The sequence below is a fragment of the Camelus dromedarius genome, chromosome 3 (assembly GCF_036321535.1).
Source record: "Camelus dromedarius isolate mCamDro1 chromosome 3, mCamDro1.pat, whole genome shotgun sequence".
Lineage (NCBI taxonomy): Eukaryota > Metazoa > Chordata > Mammalia > Artiodactyla > Camelidae > Camelus > Camelus dromedarius.
In genome coordinates, this window is record NC_087438.1 from 74676026 (window position 1) to 74694701 (window position 18676).

Genomic DNA, 18676 nt, shown 5'->3' on the forward strand with positions numbered 1-18676 from the left:
CATATAGTTTGTGGATTCCCCTTCAGGGTCTCGAGGACTTAAGATTTCCTGCCCCAGCAACCCTGGGCCCACCTCCATGGCCTGTCCAGATCCATGCTCTCAAGGGTAGACCCTCTAAAGGTGACTAACAGGTGACTGTTCATGGCACATATAGATGTGCAGGATGGGGTATCTCCAGGCATATACATGCTGGGCTCCTTGAGGAATGCAATGGAATCACAAGTGGGAAGAGAAGCACTATTCTTAGGGAATGAGGCCTGGATTAAAGTTCTCTTATAGCATCAAAATGTTTTCTTCTTAAAGTAACCTTTTTTTATTGGCCATTTTCTTTTACCATGTTCTAGTACAGAGCTCTTGAGAAGTATTTGACTTTCCAGATTGTTCAGAGGGTACATTTGTCAAAGGAATGTAATAACATGTTTTATGTAACAGTTTGTTAACTCAGTGTGTAACTTCTACATATTTAGGTACGTGATATTGGGCCCTACAAATGTTAATGATGTAATATAGAGATATTGTACTACCACTTGAAGTCTGTTTTGGATCAGATGGTCAGGTAAGATTTCTCTGAGGAAGTACAGTTTGACTCAAAGTCCTGGAGTATGAAAATGGGTTACCTGTGAAAGAAATTACAGAGATAAATAAGTTCTAGGCAGAGTGACTTTGTAGTACAAATGTACAGAGTTCAAGATCAACAATAACCACAGACTTTATATAAATAGTGAAAAGAGGCCCTCACAGGAGGGAGTGGAATGAGATAAGTGTAGAGATCTGTAGGAACCAGATTGTGTCCTAATGTGTTATGGGAAAGAGTTTTTATTTTAAGACCAGTGGGACACTGTTGGAGGATTTCATAAAAAGAATAAGTTCTTAATTACATTTACATTTACATATTCTGATGCATTCAGAATACTTGTGAGGTGAGAGTGGAAGTGGGGAATAAGGCTGAAAGACTGTTGGAGTGGTCTAGGGGAGAGATAATGTTTACTTGGTCTTGAGTGGTGGGATTAGAGAGGGACAGAAAGTGAATGTGTTAGATGATCTTCTGGAAGTAGATGCAACATTTCCTCATGGATTCTATATGGGGGATGAAGTAGAGAAGAGACTCAAGAATGGCTCTGTAAGATTTTTGGTTGGAGAAACTGGTTAGATAGTAGTTAATACTGATGGAGGTGGGAAAAGAGTTCTATTAAGAATAGGGTTAGTTTGAGATACTGTTAGACATTCAAATAAGAGATGTCAAGTATATAATCATGTATCTAAGTCTAGAACTCAGGACCAATATGGACTCTGTTTCTTGAACATACCATGCTGTTCTCATGTCTTGGAGCCTTTGTTCCAGCTGTGTCTTCTGTCTGGAATATTCTTTTCTTGTCTTGGCTGATTTCAGTAGCAGTTTAAATGCCAGTCTCTCTAAATGGATACCTCCACTTTTATTCTCTATCTCAGTATTGTTTGTGTTTTGTATCTTTTATTATTTTTTTTTTGTAATTTGCAAACATATTTTCACTTTCTCCTCACCTCACAAAGAGGGAATTTGCTTCTGTCACCTTCTTTAGGTGACACCCAGCACAGTAACTGTCACTTGATAGATACTCAATAAACACTTGTTGAAGGAGGGAAAGAATGTATGAACGGGGTCATTGTTTGCTTACAAGGAAAGACAACGTGATTGAGGTAGATGAGTGTGAGAGACGATGGACTGCCCTCTCCCCAAAGGTTTGAGGGCCCTCAAGTAAGGAGAATGGTTAGTGTTCAGTAAGCACTTATTGTGTGTTAAGCACTGTGCTGAGCACTTCATAAAAAAATCTCATTTAGTATTTAGAACTACTCTATAGGGTAGCCTCTGTTTTTTATCTTTATCTTGAGACCAGGAGACTGAGGCTGAAAGAGGGGGAGGTTGATGGAAACTACACAGCACAGCCACAGAGAAAGCCCAGGCAGTGGACCTCCACAGCCTCCTCTCCTGACCGTCACGTAGCAGATGGCTCACGCTGCAGTACCATGGAGCATTTGGTTTCTTTAGCTTTAGGAGCTGTTGAGGAAGGTTCTGACAAATCCCATGGACTCTTCCTCAATACCACTCAGCCCCCTTTTGCGAGCGTCAGGTTTCAGACTAACTCCACTGGCCCCAAATGGCCCTGCTCTGTCTTTCTTGAGGAGAGAACAGGTGGCACTCCTCACAGACCTTTTCCTCATGAGGCTGCCACGCACACAGAGTGGACAGTCGTTCCTAGGAGCACTGGGGCCCTGGCCCACTTCAACTCAGAAGTGTCTCCTTTCCATTTGACCACCGGAGGGAGAGCCAAACCCACCTGAAAGAGACCTCATCTTAATGGCCAAAGTGTGGAGGGTGGGGAAGAAAGAGCAAGGGTAGATGCTAAGACTGGAAGGAAAAAGCTAGAGGTTTCATCTCTGCTGCTCTCTGGGGATAAAGGTCCTGAGGAATCCTTTTCTTTCTCCTGTTCTCACTGGATAATAAACTCCTAAAGCAGCATCTATACTTGGTTCTCATTTTAATGACCCCTTGTGCCTTTCACATTCTATTTGTTACATTCAATCCCATCAGTAAAAGGGATAATTATTTAAGACATAGTATTTATGGATGAATACTAAGATATATCTTGTAAAAATTTGATAGGCCGAGTTGAACCTGCATATTTTTCTAGCTGGTTATTTTTAGTTATCCAGCTTCCAGAACCTGGAAAGGGCTGTGTCAGCATTTTTTCACCTATACCAGCTGCATGCCTCCCTTTCAAGGGTATCACTGTTAGCTCTGAGAGTTTTAGACAAGAAAAATGAGACATTCTAAAATAGAGGTGAATGGAAGTAAGTTGGAAAATATTAGTAAAAGTACCAGAAGTTACACACCCTTTCTTCAATTAATGGAACAGAAGTTTATAATGTAAGTAGGGAAACAGAGTAGACATGAATTAAAAATAAGCATTAAAATTCTCTGTAGAAAGACAGGATGAAAGTATACCATACAGAAACAAAAACTCTTTATGTAACTTGCAGATAAAATAATGAAGTAAGTCTTTCCTAAATAACCATTTGGGGGGAAAGAACTTGTGGATTATTTAGCATTAATTTATAGAGCATTTAAGCAAATATTCAATTACTAAAACCTCCTCAAGCAGATTCCAGACAGGCAAACTACTTTGCATACTTGTCAATAAGGATTTTTACTCCAGAGCAACCCTGATAACTAATGACAAAGCTGATCAAATTCTGAATAATCCCTGGACTCTAAAAATATGCTGTGGCTGAGATTTTGAGTGGAACAAATGTGCTAAGCAGGCTAAGCAGGTATTGAAGCAGAGTGACTGGAAAACTGTATGTAAAAGAAGAGCAGAGATAGCAATTACTGCTCAGTATGAATAGTGGAAAATTACAGACTCTGACAATCATTTTATGTTCTGTATTGTGGCATTTGGTTAATTATTCCTTCTAAGGATTATACGTTGGGCTTATGGCTTCAAAATAAAAGCTCTGAAATGTCATGTTGTCAATATGTTCAGAAATTTTATCTACTTCAGGTGTTAAATCTTTGTACTGAGATTTTTTTAAAAGTCTGTACTTTTGTTTAAAAAAAAAAAACAACTATTATACAGGATGATTACTCCTATCCATTTGACCATGTGATGGGTTAAAGCTTAAATTTCCACTATTTGTGGTCCAATTCTCAATTGGACCTACATTACATTGGCTCTTACTTAGAAATAGGATGTATTATTGGAGATAGAGTGTATTACTGTATTCATGAGTTGTCCTGTATTTGTTTAAGACAGAAGTAATTATCAAAAAAAGATTAAAGTGAAAATGTTGTATTAAAATCTAATTCTTCAACCTTATGGAAAAAATTCCTTTTTTATTGAATTTTGAATATGGGAAAGATATATAGGGGTAGGATAAGGTCATTCTGCAGTATCATTAGACGTATTTCTCTTAGGTGAGTTTTCTTCTTGGAGAACCAAATATGAATCAGAGTGAAGCATTCATTTAAATCATACTCCTAATCACTCTGAGTTATCTGCTTGATCTAATTTCATATGTGTCCCTAAATCCTTGTAAAGCCCTTTTTTAAAAGCATGACTTTAGGGGAGAAATGTACAGCTATCTCAGAGTGATTTGGCAGGGATTAATTGGTGTAATAAATAATGACCATCTGTACCCTGTGGCAGTCCACCAGGAAGTGCAGTTAGTCCCCTGCAGCCTGGGCAGACGTGGCTAGTTGTCTTCCATAGGTGAACAAAGGAGAAGCTGCTTATTTGCCACTTTGTTCACTGCATCTAAAATAGCTACACTTGCGAAGCCAAAGTAATTCTAAGATTCAGGTTTTAACATTTTAAAGCTATCATTAGGCTTTATTTGTAGCTATTTTTATTGCTCATGCCTACTATTATATCTATTCATGTGCAAGGATGGAGGATTTCAAGAACCTAGTGTTTTCATGAAAGTGGAAAATACTATTATAATGACTTAATTTTTCTTTTTTAATGATTTCTTTAAATTATATAGAAAAATTGGTAGAGTTACTAATGGAAAATAAAATATTTGTTATATCTTATCTAGTAGGAATAAGTGATCTGGAGACTGCCAAGTAATTTTTTTAGGTTATAGATTATATAAAGGTTTTACAAAGTTGATTCATAATTCTGCTAGCTATTTAGTCATTTTACTTAATTACGACTTAAAAGTTTTATTTTATTTTTGACCCCAGAATTGTGATTGTACAAAATGTAAGGCATTAACTTAGATTACAGTCCAGTAAATTCAGTTAATGAAGAACAATCTATAATTGAATTACTTAGCAATCTTAATGCTGAAAACAGAGTATATAAACCATAAGTCAGAAATCTTTTAGGACTAGAATTTGAAACTTGAAACAGAATGTATAACCCATTGTATTTCAGTTAAAGCTGATAACTGCATGATAGACAATCTCTGAAATTGAGAAAGTCATATGCATTGCTTTAAATACATTATTCTATTGTGGGAGGCAGTATAATTTGTTAGAAAGAACACAGCCTTCAGAGTCAGATGTCGGTTCAAACACTGTTTCTGCCTTTGGCTGTACTCAACTGATCTCAGAACCTGAAAGCCCTCACAGAGTGTCTTTATGGTCCCACTACCACCTACTGTTTCATTCCTTCAGTGGACAGACTCACATAGATTAATATAAAGTTGTACTCGAGGTTAAGTTTGATTACAGCAAAGGAGACATGCAAGAACAGAAGGAATAGCAAAGGAGAGGTCAAAGACAGGCTTTCTTGCCCTATTTAAGCAGCAATTGCTTGGGCATGTCTTTCTTTCGACCTACAAACTACAGAGACATTTGTGATACTCATGGCTCAGAAAACTTTGAGTCTTGGAGTCCAGAATTCTAGAGGGAGCAGATCACATACCTGCCACATGAGCAGTCGTGCTGAGGACCTCAAGCCAGGTACCAGATGCACAGCATGACTCTTCAGGTTTATTTTAAACATGCTGACAACATATTCATCTTGACCTGCCACTTCAGGCATATGGACCAGCATTACTGAGTAACTTTTGAATATTCCAGCAGTTTAGTTCTCAGTTTGACTGCAGGTCATCAATCACCATGACTATCAAGATGAGCAGGAACTAAGTGAAAATGACTTGCTGTGTTCAACTCTTTCTTCTCACAGAGTTGTTATGAAAGTTAAACGGAGGTCCCATAAGTCCCTTTTACAGTGTCTCATCCTAATTAGCCTTCTGACTGGCTTCAGTGTCTGCCCCATTGGAGTATCTGGGTACATAAAACAATTCATTGAGGAGTAGGAAGAAAGTGTTAGAACTCTGTTTATGTTTATTTTTGATCACATTCTTTTAGTTTTCCTTCATCTGAGAATGTCTGTTTTCCCTTTATTCTTAAAAAAAAATTTTGCCACATTTCTTTTCTTTCAACACGTGAAAAGTACTGTGCTACTTCCTTCTGAACACTATAGTTTCAGAGGAGAAACTTGTCACTTGAGTCGTCTCCTTCCAGGTAATATGTCATTGCTCTCTGGCTGCTTTCTAGACTTTTTCTTTGCCATTTTCAGAAATTTAATTATGATTTGCCTTAGTTAAGATAAGTTGAGAGAAACTGAAGTTTCTCTCAGCTTCCTGAGTGTGTTGGTCTGTCTCTCATCGAATGTGGCAGTTTTTCAGTCATTTTCCTTTGAGTAGTCTTTCAGCATGAATGTATGGGACGCAGATGATACAAATGTGGGACCTTTTGTTGCTGTTCCACAGGTTCCTGAGGCTCTGTTCATTTTTTGAAAAATCTTTTTGTTGTTAAAAGTGGCGCAAATTCTACTGATCAAGTTCAGTGATTCTGTCCTGTTGTAATCTTCACTTTACCGTTGAGCTCATTCAATGAGTTTATTTTTGTTGCTGAGTTTTTCAGTTCTAGGTTTTTCAATTTTCTTATAACTTCTGTTTCTACTGCTGAGATAATCTGTTTTCATTTATTTTAAGGGATTTTGATTGTTGAAGCATTTTTGTGGCTGCTTTAAAATTCTTGTCAGGTGATTCTAACATCTGATCTCTCTCAATGTTGGTATCAGTTGACTGTCTTGTCTCATGAAGGTTGTGATTTCTTGCCTGTGGTTGTGATGGGTGATTTTTAATTGTACTCAGGACATTTTACGTTGTTAGGAGACTCTGGGTCCTACTTAAATCTTTCATTTTTGCAGCAGTTACCTTGTTTAGGTTTAGCATGCAAGTTCTGGCCTTCTTTTGTGGACTGTGGTTTAAGTGATCATTTAAATTTTAGAGCCTTTGTGGTATTATTTTGGTTTGCTGGTTGATCTGGTTTCCACTTGCTCCTTTAGAGCTATACTGGGATGGACAGAGTTTCCCCTGGGTGGGCTGCCAGGTGTTTCCCTGTGGTGGACGGAATTTCCGGCACACAGGCTGTTCGATGCTTTTTGGCTGAAGTCCCCTGCCTGTTGTCAACAGAGAGCACTTCCCAGGCTGGGAGTGGGTGTCTGCTGTGCGATTCTCTCTGTGAGTGCACCCCAGCTGCCTGTGTCTGGGAAGGACAAAGAGGCTTCCCAGGCTGGGCTGCCTTTTGTGGCAGCTTTTCCCTTGCTGGAAACTTACCTACCTTGTTATATCTTGATCAGGGTGGGAGATAGCAGGTCTGTAGGGACAGAGCACTTCCCAATCTTGGTGGCCTGTTGTGCTGGGGTCCCTCCTGCTGGTACTTCTGGGCCAATCCTGTACTTCTGTCAGGGCAGGGGAGTCTCAGACGCAGTGGGAAAGAGAGTATTTCCCTTGACTGCTTATTTTTAGCTGGACTCCCATTCAGTCCCCTTGCAGAGGGTCCTGGGTTCACCTGGTGTTGGGGAGGACGGCTGTTTGACCCAGAAGAATGGGCCTATCTGGCCTGTCTTCTGTTGCTAGGTTGAGAGCTAAGCCTCTTTATGTTGTGTGGAGGGGACTAAGTCATCCTGCCACTATGGTGCCCCCCCTTTCCTGGGATCCCAAAGCCATTCACTTTCCTCTTACCGCCTTTCAGAGTTCTTTCCTCGTTCCTTACATTGCATCCAGGTTTACAGTTACACTTAGTGAAAAGAAGCAAGGAAAGTTGTATTTATACCAGTTTGCCCAGTGACTGCATCACTTTAGTTTATGCTGTATAGGATATATTATGTATCGGTATAGTGGAACAAATGCTCACATTAAAAAAAAATTAATGGGTTACACAATACAAGTTTAGAGATGCCTGGTTATAAGATTAAGTGAATGCTAGATTGCTTGGTATTTAAAGCTCTCCATGGTTTGATCAGAAAATGTAATTTTAGTTTTTTCACCCAACTCTACTCCCTTTAACAGCTCCTTGCTTTCACCATATTGGTGTAATCACTCTCCCTAGAAGATTCCCGCTTTTTTCTATGCATTTGCTAAAGTTATTTTCTCCTTTTAGTGTATCAGAATTATAACCATGTTCAAGGCTTATCTTAAATTCTGCCTCTTTTTTGAAGCTTTTTCTGACTTCTCTAATACAATATGGCTTCTTTTTTTCTGACTTTTATCATTTGTTATATTACTCTTATGACACTTTAAATAACGTTTTGAACAGACTATACTTTAAAAGTGTATCTCTGATTTACTCTTTGGAGATGAACTTTCCTAGAGAAGCAATGCTTGCAATGATGTTTGGATTCTTAAATTTATTGATGATGTATTTAAGGTATGGGTCATAACCACCATTTTATAAGGGCCTAATAGAATATACCCTTATGCTTTTAGAGTATGTCTTAAAATTCCAGGACTGTATTTCTCCCCAGCCTTTCATCTCTTCCCCTCCAGTTATGTATAACATTGAGTTCCATAGGAATAATGACTCCTGGGGCCTGTGGCAGAGACTGCTGCCTGGTATACAGGGGGAAAAATTTGTTAGGAATGAAACAGGAAAACAAACCCTCTGGTCTGAGGAGAGGCTGGGAATAAGAAAGCTAGCATTGGTGGAATGATGACAGGCACCACCCACAGGTGAAGAAGCATTGGGATCACTGACCAACCCTGTCCTCCACCCCTGAGCAGGTGTACATACATCCTGTGCCTTTGTCCACCCCAAACTGCTTACACTTAACCCTTTCCTTTCAAGGACCCTTGGGAGTACCGTAGCTGTTTTCTTTCCACAAACACTATGACTTCTGACCACCCAAAGCAAAACTTTATGGTTTTCTTAGTTTGGTAGCTTGTAGGAAGTTAAGGAAAAGTTATTCTGAAAAATTTGGGAAACCTTTTTGCCTCTTCTGTGAAGCTTCTTTATCCATCTTCTTTCTACTGACCACCTGCACCTCAGTGTTCCAGCTCTAGACTATTCATACGTCTGACTCTTTAGTCTCCATATGCTTATGTTAAAGCCCTTGAGAATAGGAACTCTGTTCAGCTTATTTTTTAATTCACATGTCTTTGAATTTCTAGCACAATTCAGTACAAGTATGTATATGGTGGGATGGATTGGAAGCCAGGCTCTGAGCTGCATCTCAGCTTCCATTGTTTCCAAACATAATATTTTGCTGTTCTGGCTTTCTGTTAGCGAGTTGCCATAGTCTGGTATAATCCAGACTGTTTTATATCTCCCTGTGTATGACATTGTGCCTCAAAGTGAGTCCTGAAAAAGTCTTTGCTAGTAGTGTCTCTGACTCTGTGGAGCCCATTCATGTATTTTTTATGAACTAGACCAGACCTCTTGACTGCTCTCGTCAGGGGTCCTGCTTTCTTCCAAGGGAGTCTGATTACATTTTATTGTTACATTGTAGTCGCAGGTGTGTGTTTTCTAGTTTCCACTCTTCTGTTCCCCATTTATTGTTTATATCCCTTTCAGAAAAGGAATGATTCTTTTTAGATAAATCTTAAATTGTAAATTTTATTTGCAGTTCTTGGGCTAGAATGAATGCAGTTTGAAATTAACAGTTAGAATGAATCTATTGAAAACCTGTCATGTTTCTGTTACACCAATTTCTGTGAGTTAAATATGTTTTCTCTACGATAATGGAGATACAGAGAATAGAAAAGAGGTAGAAAGATTTCCCAAATTTTTCAGAGTAACTTTTCCTTAACTTCCTACAAGCTACTACATACTGTGACATGCTTCATTGTGAGAAAGGTTGAGTTTTAAAAATTCACTCTACTATAAGGAACTAATTTGGAAATTACTTCGTGGCTTAGTTGTGAATTTTAGCCTTACTTGTGTTTCAGAAACAAATTTTCCCTTTAATTCACTTTGTCAAGCACTTTAATCAATATTGCTTCTTTATGCTTCAGCATGTCTTTCTACCTTTTGTCCATATTTACTAGTTAATTTCTGAAAGCCAGAGTTTTTCTGAGAAATAAACAGGGTATGAGTTAGCAAATAGAGTTGGCATGGAATTCTGCTGCAGAATATGGTGCTAAAATTGTGTTAACTGTTAAGGAAACTTCTAATCTCTGTTGTTTTACTTAAATTTCATTCTTTTTACTTTGAGATTTTGGTGTAAAACATGGACAATAACCCTTGTTAGGTAAATTCATTTCCAAGATCTGATTTTGAGCAGATTATTCATGTTTTCTTATAGAATTACCATTTTACCCTAAAAGTATGTGATTTACAAAGATTGATCACAATCACAGATAAGAAATTTGGCCTCAAGATACTTTAAAATTATATCATCCCTAAGAAAATGAAATTAGAATATTCAATGTAATTTTACAAATTTCATTTTGTAAGCAACTTTTAAGTGTCCTGAGTATGTAAACAATTCAATGTTAAAAAAATACTATCTCAGAAGATTTTTTTTAGATACTGGAAAATTTTTCTAGCAGTGTTTGTCCTTTTAATCATTATGTCTTTTTGGTAAGACTTAAATCATCTATTTAGAAACATATCAGGTGCATTCTGATGGCTTTTTGAGGAAAAAGACCAGGAAGCCATTTTATGCTAGTTGTAGTATGCTTAAAGAATGCGGAGACTACGGCTGTTACTGCTAGAGCATATTGGAGTATTTGCTTCTTCCACGTGATGCAACACCTCCTCTCTTAGTAACAAGGGTGAATTCTGGATGCATATTTATAAGTCTCCTAACTAGAAACAGTGGAAGCATAGGTATATACTCCAAAATACTGCATAGAGGTTTAGGGTGAGGTCAGCAAAAACAACACTCACTAAATATTAAGATAAAACCCCAAATGTTAATATCTGTAAACTATACTGAGTATTTGTTTAGCTTACCTAAGTCATCTGAGTTATTGTTTAGTTTGCCTATTAACTTAGAATTGCCCATTTCTTTTTGTCTTTATTAAAGTAGGTATAACTGGTATTACCTTTGAAATTTAAACACATTTATTTTTACATTCAATGAGTAGTTTAGACTCTACAAATAAATATATATGTGGGAGATTTGGAGTAAAGCTAGAAAGAGGCAATGTAAGATAGATGTGTACTCTGGTATAGACAGGATTTGTTAAGGACAAGAGGGACAGGAAGCTTTAGAGGAGAGACATCCTTTAGGATTGTAAGTCTTTGAGAAATCAGGATACACGTAAGGTAAAGAGTTGCTGGAGATGCTGTCAGTGCAGTGCTCATATTGTTTGGACCTTTCAGTGTACTCGGGCCACCTTTCATTTTCAGGCATCATCTTTGATCTTTTTACTAGTTCCACAGAGGGCTCCTCTTCCCATGTTTGCTGCACAAACTGCCAGGGTATAACACTCCTTTTCCTTACAAGCTTCAACTAATGATTCTCAGGAGTTTCCCTATGAATACCCCTCAGTGGGCTAGTTCTGAGGCATGTGACTTGTATCATTTTACAGAGTTTGCCCAAGTTAGGTGACTGGCTTAATAGCTTACCTTTTATTGGTTGCCTCCACTTGCCTGTATCACTTCGCTACTTCCTTACTTACTTGCACTTCTCAAATTAACTCCTTACATTTGAATTCTTGTCTCAGGGTCTGCTTCGAGGGGAACCCAAACCTAAGACAGGGGCAGAAGCAGAAGTTATTAGAAACAGATTCAGCAGCCTCAGCCAGCTCCCAGGAGAGCAATGAGACCAACTTAACCCATTTCTTCTCAATTTCACTCACAAATCAACCAGTAAGATTAACTACTATTTTCTTAGATGAGCCATTAGAAGGTATATTGTGATTTCTTGGGCTCATATGGCCACAAAAATCTTTTATCTCCAGCCCCTGTCTTCCAGTGACTATCAAAGTGCCTAATTTCTAGCTCTTAAATATGTCTAAAATCTGTGTCATGGCATGTTAATAGTTGTAGATCATGACATCCTCATCAATTACTTATTTTAGCCAAAAGATGTTTAAATTTAGTTGCCCTCTGTCCAACGATATGAAAACTAGGTTATGAAATGGTAAAATCCCAACAGTGGTGTTGGGAAGGCTGGACAATTACATGTAAAACAACGAAATTAAAACACTCTCTCATACCATATTCAAAAAATAAACTCAAAATGGTTTAAAACCTAGATGTAAGACATGACACCATAAAACTCCTAGAAGAGAACATAGGCAGAATACTCTGACATAAATTGTAACAATATTTTCTTAGATCAGCCTCTAAAGGCAAAAGAAATGAAAGCAAACTAAACAAATGGAACCTAGTGAAACTTAGAAGCTTTGACACAAGAAAGGAAACCATCATCAAAACTAAAAGACAACCTGCTGACTATGGACTGGGAGAAAATATTTGCAAATGATGTGACTGAAAAGAGATTAGTATCCAAAATATACAAATAGCTCATACAACTCAATTAAAAAAAAAAAACCAAATCAAAGAAAGGCAGAAAACCTAAATAGACATTTTTCCAAAGAAGACACAAAGACGACTAACAGGCACATGAAAAGGTGCTCAACATCTCTAATTATTAGAGAAATGAAAGTCAAAACAATGCGGTATCACCTCACACTAGTCAGAATGGCTATCAAAAGGTCTACAAATAATGTTGGACAGGATGTGGAAAAAAGGGAACCCTTGTACACTGTTAGAATGTCAATTGGTACAGCCACTGTGGAAAACACTGCAGAGATCGCTTAAACTAAAAATAGAGCTACCGTATGATCCAGCAGTTCCACTCTTGGGCATATGTCTCATTCAATAAAAACTCAACTTTTTATAATCAGTTGGGAATGCCTATGTCCTTCCACATTCTTCTTCTTGAAAATCCACTGTTTCCCTGCTAACAATTTTCAAATGAATAGTTACATTTAGAAACAGAAAAAAACCTATTCCCTATATCATAGTTAATGATTCAGTGAATACACTGTGCTAAGAAATTAGTAAAATGAATTTATCTTGGCAATGAAGGAAAAGTTTGAAGATTATGGTATTGTTTCTTTTATTTGTGGATATAATGTAAACAGGTGGTGTGGGATGTACATATGTTTCAGGAAGCTAAGTAGATCATGATGTATTGTTCGTTTTAATTTAACCATATATATGCTCTCAGATATATTTAATGCTTACTACATATATTTTCAGAAATGCTTAGAAATTACTTCATGTGAAAAAATGATATAAGGAATGTATGACATTTAACACTGGAAAACCTTGCCCTCTGGAGGATGTAATTTTTGTCCTTAAACATATAATTTGCTGTTATGTAGCAGACAGGGGTGTTCCAGTACTTGAACCAATTGATAAGAGATAAATCTAATAAAATCCATGTGAGAATTAAGGCAACTGAAAATTAGATTGAATTTGTTGATTGAGCTGAGTGTTCCCCATCACAGGGTGTTTTAGTTATTTCTCAGTTGCCTAAAGTCGTAATTCTCATCTGCTGTGAAAGCAGTGTTTGATAAAGATCTGTGGAATGAGTGGATGACTAAACTGTAGGATGGATGGATGGTAACTGTTGGGGCGGAAGGTTGGGCTGGATGATCTCTGCTGGATGGTTGGGCTGGATGACCTTTCCAGTCCAGGTTTCTTTGGTGTTTTTCTTCTAGTAGAGTGAGAGAAGTATATTCAACAGCAAGATGGGCTATAGTGATTGAGCTCAGGAGAGGAGCAGTGTCCCTAGTATAGGGAAACAAATATGCAAAGGGTTAAGGAACATCCACCATTGTAGTAAAGTTTTACAGACGTTAGTTAGTGGTAGCAGCACAGGGCTGGGAACCAAGAAACCTTCATTGCTTTAACACAATTTTTTTAAAAAATCTCTTTCGGATTTTTACTAATATCTATAAATTAAATATTTCTCATTGTTTAGCTTACTTTACTTTTAAATTATAATTGCCACTTGCTTCTTTTTTTCATTAAAGTAGGTAACACTGATGTTACCTTTGAAGTTTAAATGAATTTCTTTTGATATTCAGTGGGTAGTTTGGACTTGGTAGTATTTTCCAACCCAATTTTGGAGGCCACAAGATTTCTGAAACAGTATACAAATAGCTTGATATATCCTAAAAACTTGACTGAGAAATGTTGTTATGACAACTATGTTTTTAAAATGTACTGAAAATTGGAAAATTTTAAATTTCCCATGGAAATAAAGGATGATCTACACTTCCAATAAAGACTTCTAAATTGGGATTTGGACAACTACTTATAATGTAGAGAGTAGGATGAAGTTCTGGGAGGTGAGCAACTTATTGCCATAAAGTTGGTTGGGATGAGGTGTGTTATGAAGGTTATGCAAGGTGCATGAATAGGCTATCTAGTAACATAACACTCATTTATCATATATTGTAGATAAATATCTAAGATTTTAATATTCAGGTTATAGATAGTATGTTCCATATTTGACCCTTCTTTTCAATTACCTGACATATTATTCTTATATGTATAATTTAGACTCAGAAAATTATTGTACTACTCAGTTTTATTGTAAATGTAATGCTCTTGACCACACTGAAGAGACCAGTCAGAAGCAAGGCAGAACTTGTTGAATGGTAGACCAAAGACAGAAGATCAAGGTTCTTAACTCTGTCACTTAGTACCTATGTGATTGTGGTCAGGATTTTATCTTCTCAGGGCCTTGGTTTTCAATGCGAAGTGGAGGTAATGCATTTCCTGCCAATGTAATAGGAGTTCTTCTGAGATTTAGCAAGCAGGTGTATCTGGAACATGTTAAAAATGTGTCCCCACTTGTTCTTTACCAGTGTGGATTTCAGACAAGTAGTAATACTTACTTGCCTCTGCCTGTACTATGTTCTGACTTGAAATCTACTTTTAAGCAGTTTTAAAAAGTATTCTGGTGAGTTGAAGAAACACAGAATTTCATAAGTTTTTAAAAACTGTATCAAGATCTTAGAGTTGCCCCCATTCCCCCGTTTAAAAATGAGTGATCCAATTTAGACCAAATAATTTGATGTTTCAAAATTCTATTTTTTCATTTTGAGAGAGAACTGATAAATGGGGGAAGTATCTATTTCTTTCACCACAATAATGATGTTAGTATTCATGAATTAACATAAGGAGTAGAATCCGAATGTCAGTAACACATAGACTCTAAGTCAAGTGTTTTGTAGTTTCAGCATCAGGCAGATTTAATCATTAGTTTTGAACATAGGTTTGTGGATATTCCTATATGGTCACAAATCACTGGCAAGCAGATGAAACAATAAAACTGTCAACTCTTTTCATTATTCTTTGAATGCATATTTTTATGTCTATTTCATTTCTGTTGATTTATACTTCAGTGCAACCTTTATTTTCATTCAGTACTACTAAATCTGTGAAACCAAAGGAGATGTTACTATTCCTGTTTCTTGGAAGAGAATGAGGCAGTCTGCCTCCATTCCTTCTGTTCTTCTCCAGACTCAAGAATGTTGCACAAACCTCCTTATCTCTCTATAGAAAACAGAGCAAAGCTAAAGACAAGAATATGTGGTATAATCTCTGTAGGAGATACCAGCTCTGAAGCCGTTGTTAAGGAGGGAGCTGCAGCTGTTTCTAGCAACCCTTCTGAGTGTGACTTTTCTTTCCTTTGGAACGAAAGGGACAGGAAGAGAGGTCAGTAAAGATAATAGGAAAGTCAAGGATCCAAACTCCATGTTACTTAATGTCCCTGTTCCCTGTCTTACCTTTGAATTATCTTCTGCTGTAGTCTGTTTGTTCGCTTTTTGTTCCCCCAACAATAAAGTTATAAAAAGAGTTGGACCTCCTTTTGTTACCGCATCTGTCATCATCTGAGAAGGATAGTGTAAGGTGAATCTTTAGTATCATCATCTATCTGAAGTTGCCTGCTTTTCTCAACCACTCAGCAGCCTCAGTAGGAGTATTTCTTACATTACCCAAGAGAGGAGTTGGGTGGTTCCCCTCTTCAGGGTTTCAGGAGTTTGACCCTCTACCCACGTTTCTATAAAATTTCACCTATCAAATTGCCACCAAGGCTCCCCTGAGGGATTTTGTCCCTCCCTTTTATAGACTGAGTCACAAGTCTTAATTCTGAGACTCTAGGCTGCTTCTCTTTGGTCTTCATTTTAGCTAAAACAGATTAAAAACAACCTCATTCTTGACTTTCTTCCTCTCAGTTTTAGGTTTTTTGGTTATGCATTTAATCATGTCTCCTGGCCTTGTATTGACTAATGCATTTTTCTACCCATTGCTGGGAAGGTTATTTTTGTGACCTCAAACTAGGAGTGACCACTAGGTAGCAGCCATTCTGGCAACAGTAAATAATGGTTCCACATCCCTTTCAACCTCCCCTCCCCCTCCTTAAACCCTTTCCCTGACAATAGCACCCCTCATCCCCTTCCCCACCAGTAACACCTTAGCCGTTATTTAAATTACAGAGTCAGGGTCCTTTTACTGTTCCACCCCAGTCACCAGCTGTAGAGAAGCATCCTCATAATCTCATGATATTGTTAATTTTTGTAATTTTAGTATTCAAATAGCATAAAGTGGCATCTTGTGGTTTGTATCTGAATGTCACTGACTAATGGTGTCAAGCTTCTTTTGATGTGCTTATTGTTTATTTGTCCATCCTTTGTTTTGGGGTTTTTTTTTTTTTGCATTTCTTTAATTGAAGTATAGTCAGTTTACAATGTTGTGTCCATCCTCTTCTGTTAAGTGTTCTACCCAGTTTTGTTTTAATTGGGTTGTTCGTCGTTATGTTTCTGAGGTGTGTGTTCTCTTTACGTTTTACATGGAGATTATTTGCCAACTATATGTAGGCAGAAATGTTCTCCCAGATTGGAGTTGTACTTTTTGTTTTTTAAAAATGAGCCTTGTGAGGAAATGTTTTTAATTTTGATGAATTCCAGTTGTTTCTTTTTTATGCTTTTTGTGTCCTGTCTCAGAAATCTTTGCTCATGATTATCCACTTTGTTGTACAGATATTCTCCTGTGTTTTATTCCAGGACCTTTATCGTTCTAGCTTTAGGTTTAGGTTCAGAAACTTGTCACAGAGGGAGAAAACTTCCTTCTACCCATCTAGGTTCTTCTGGCTGGTCTAAGAATTAAATTGACATGAGACTGATTAACAGCAGGATGTCAAATCCAATTTTGTACATACAGGAACCCCACACATATGCGAAGTTTCAGAGATAGAAACGTAAAATGAGGTGTATATGTCATCCTGAGCTAAGGAGTGGGGTAGGGACCTGAGGATTCAGAGAGGAGGAGGGTCATTCACTGATAAGAAGAGCACATGTTTAGTAATTTGGACGTTTGCACTGTCATACAGATAGGTCCTAAATAGTTATTTCTGGTAATAACTCTTATTATAGGCAAAGCCCCCAAATTAAATTCTTTAAGGAAGAAGTAAAATTTTCCCTTGAGCCTGCAGAGTCTCAACTGTCTTTAGCTCAGAACAATACATGTGGCAAAGTAGCACATCTTGGAAGGGGCTGGTCTGAACCCCTACAGATGATCCATGTAAACTGTTGTTGTTAAAAAATCATTGTTGTTCCCTTCTCTGACGTATTTGTCACATGGTGCTTCAGAAGGTAAAGTACTTCGCATGGCTGCCCAGGACATTTTAAAGCCATAGTTAGGGTGGATTTTCACTTCAAGATGGTGGATTCTTGTTAAAGTTACTTGTTAAAGATCATAGTTATATTTCAGTCTGTATATTGATTTTAAAAATCAAGAATAAAATCTATCCCTCTAGGACTTTCTTTTCTTCCCTCTCTCCCCCATCCCCTCATTTTTCTTTCTCTCCTTTCTTTCCTCCCTTTCTCTCCTTCCTTGCACCATTCATTTTTCCTTCCTTGTACTTATTTGTTTGTTGCTGATGTTTGTTGCTTTATTATGGTACAGGAAGTTACTTGGGAAAGATGTAGGACTTTATGCAGTGTCATAGACAGCCATAATTCATGGCTAGTTGTGGAAAAATAGCTCTCAGTAATGTGGTTTGTGTAGAAAAATATTTATGATCAAGTGAGAATTGGAATTTTACATTGCAAAATGAAATTCCATCATATACTGATGACAACTTTTTTGAAATGACAAATAATAGCATTGACTCAGCTTTATGGTGAGAGGAGAGTGCATGCTGTCTTCTAGTTACAAGGATACTATCATTTAGAAGGCTGAGAATTCTGATAGAAATTTGCTATAATGTAGATCTTAAAATGCTATTGTGTAGTAACATTTCTTAAATCTGTTTTATAACCTCTTGAGGTTACATCTTCTTAAGTGTGCTGATTGAATGGTCAGAATGAAATATCCCTTAGGTTTATTTACCACTGCCTCAGATGCATCTTAAAGGAACTGCTTTCATACTTGAGCTTAAAAAAAAAAACTGTTCTTTTTCTTTGCTGTAGGACAAGAAATGGGTTCTCAATCATGAAGATGTCATATTGGGAGAATTAATAGGCAAGGTATGTAATCCATTCAGCTGAACAACCAAAAGCCTTTATAGCTATTGTGAACTCTGTAGATTCCTTTATTTTCTTCAAAGCCTTTCATATATTCCAGCACACAGAAAGGCACATTTACACATGAACCTGGAAGAACACAGTACCATATCTGTTATGAATGCTGTGGTGGTCACTGAAACAGAAGTGTGAAAATCTTTGAAAAGTTTAAGGATTATCTTGACTTTTTAAAATAGTGTATGTATATTTTCCTCTGAAAGGACTAAAATCCACAATAATTTTATTGCAGGGTAGTAAAGCCAAAACTAGTGAGCTGAGATTTGAAAAGAAACTGTGAGGTAATTGAAGTTTAAACACCTTAGTCTTAATCCATTTGTTTCTGGTTATACCTGATAGTTCA

General features: G+C 37.3%; 1 protein-coding gene across 8 annotated transcripts in view; it reads left to right on the forward strand.

Annotated features, from left to right (window-relative positions):
- The window catches only part of FER (FER tyrosine kinase), a 362557-nt gene that overhangs the window by 209967 nt on the left and 133914 nt on the right, over window positions 1-18676 (forward strand). For all 8 annotated transcript variants that reach the window (XM_031448777.2, XM_031448782.2, XM_064482956.1 and 5 more), the window contains one exon: window positions 18223-18279. In XM_031448777.2, the coding sequence (XP_031304637.1) occupies window positions 18223-18279 (57 nt within the window). The remainder of the gene's footprint in view (window positions 1-18222; window positions 18280-18676) is intronic.